Here is a 1,405-nt window from a genome sequence, read left to right as displayed (position 1 = left end):
GTTCAGTTCTAGTTCAGTTCTAGTTCAGTTCTAGTTCAGTTCTAGTTCAGTTCTAGTTCAGTTCTAGTTCAGTTCTAGTTCAGTTCTAGTTCAGATCTAGTTCAATTCCAGTTCTAGTTTAGATTGGACTGTATTCCTGTCCATAATATAGACTATAGTTTAGTAAATAGTTTGGAATGTTGTAAATACTAAGTCTAGGAGGCTTAAGTAAAATTTTTCGTCAAAATAATAAGTGCTTGGTATATGGTGCAAAAACTAATAAAAATCAAACTGTTTAAACAAAAGTAATATTAATAAATTAAATAAATTATATTAATAAAATAAATTAATAAGAAAAAGCATTATGAATCACACAACCAAATCGAGTTATATACAGTCACTCAGAGTCAATCAATATTGCATAAAACCTCAATGTTTTTAGTTATTTGGTTAAAGTTATAAGATCTTAAAAAAACTACCGATTTAGAAAAATAAAAGTTAAAGAAAATAAAACGAAAACACATTTGAGGTTTTTTCTTTAAACAGCTGAATACCTTAGGTTGCTGGTGGTGAAGGTGTTGAGGCAGCAACTATAGAAAATTGTGGTTAAAAGAAAAAATCTTAAAAAAAAAACATTTGATACTTTCGTTACCCATATATTAAATCTATAAATATAGGCCACTTATTAGCAACAACAACTATTTCAACTACTGACTCAATTCTTCCTGTTTATGGGGCAAACGAACGGAAAAAAATTACTTTCATTTAAAGTACATTTGTATTTAGTTTGTAACATGTTTATAATTAGAATTTCTTTTTTTGTTAATAAAAAACAGATGCTTTTATTATGTTAAACAAATTTAAAAAGACAAAAAATGAAGTTATCTTTTAATCATATTTCACAAACTCCACTTAAACTTCAGCTGATCGGTCGTCGTCAGTGTTTATCGAGTGTTTTTATATGTTGCGCCTGTTCGCCAGTTCGCCAACCAACCATTAAATAAATTGAATTTGAATTTTCTCACTCGCACACTTTATATAAAGTTAAAACTTAGAAAACAACAAGATCAAAGTAAATTTATTAAAGAATTTTTAGATTTTAAAATTTCCGGTTTTTTTATTTGTTTATTTTATTAAAATTTAACAGTTGTGCTTAGAGCAGACATGTTAATAACATTGCAGTTTATATATATGTTGAATTAATTTCTGTTATTTAACATTTCATTTGCCAATGTTTTAAATGATCAATTTAACATTGCTTTGGTCTAGTTGATCTATTTTTATATGCCGCCTAAAAGCAGGCTTTAAATTTGTGATGTACATGATCGACAGAGTTTTAACATAAAATGTTAGCAGAATTGAATGCTAGAGCATTATTTTTTTCTAATGTAATTTTATTGATTGAGCAAAATAAATTCAATATTGA

At 26.8% G+C, this 1,405-nt stretch overlaps 1 protein-coding gene across 1 annotated transcript in view; it reads right to left on the bottom strand.

Moving 5' to 3' along the window:
* The window catches only part of LOC111681948, a 5,137-nt gene that overhangs the window by 534 nt on the left and 3,198 nt on the right, over positions 1–1,405 (bottom strand). The window contains exon 5 of the mRNA XM_046956149.1: positions 695–704. Coding sequence (XP_046812105.1) covers positions 695–704 — 10 coding nt within the window. The remainder of the gene's footprint in view (positions 1–694; positions 705–1,405) is intronic.

This window comes from Lucilia cuprina, chromosome 2 (assembly GCF_022045245.1).
Source record: "Lucilia cuprina isolate Lc7/37 chromosome 2, ASM2204524v1, whole genome shotgun sequence".
NCBI lineage: Eukaryota > Metazoa > Arthropoda > Insecta > Diptera > Calliphoridae > Lucilia > Lucilia cuprina.
The sequence above is the reverse complement of the archived record's forward strand: the minus strand, read 5'-3'. Positions and strand labels throughout refer to the sequence as shown.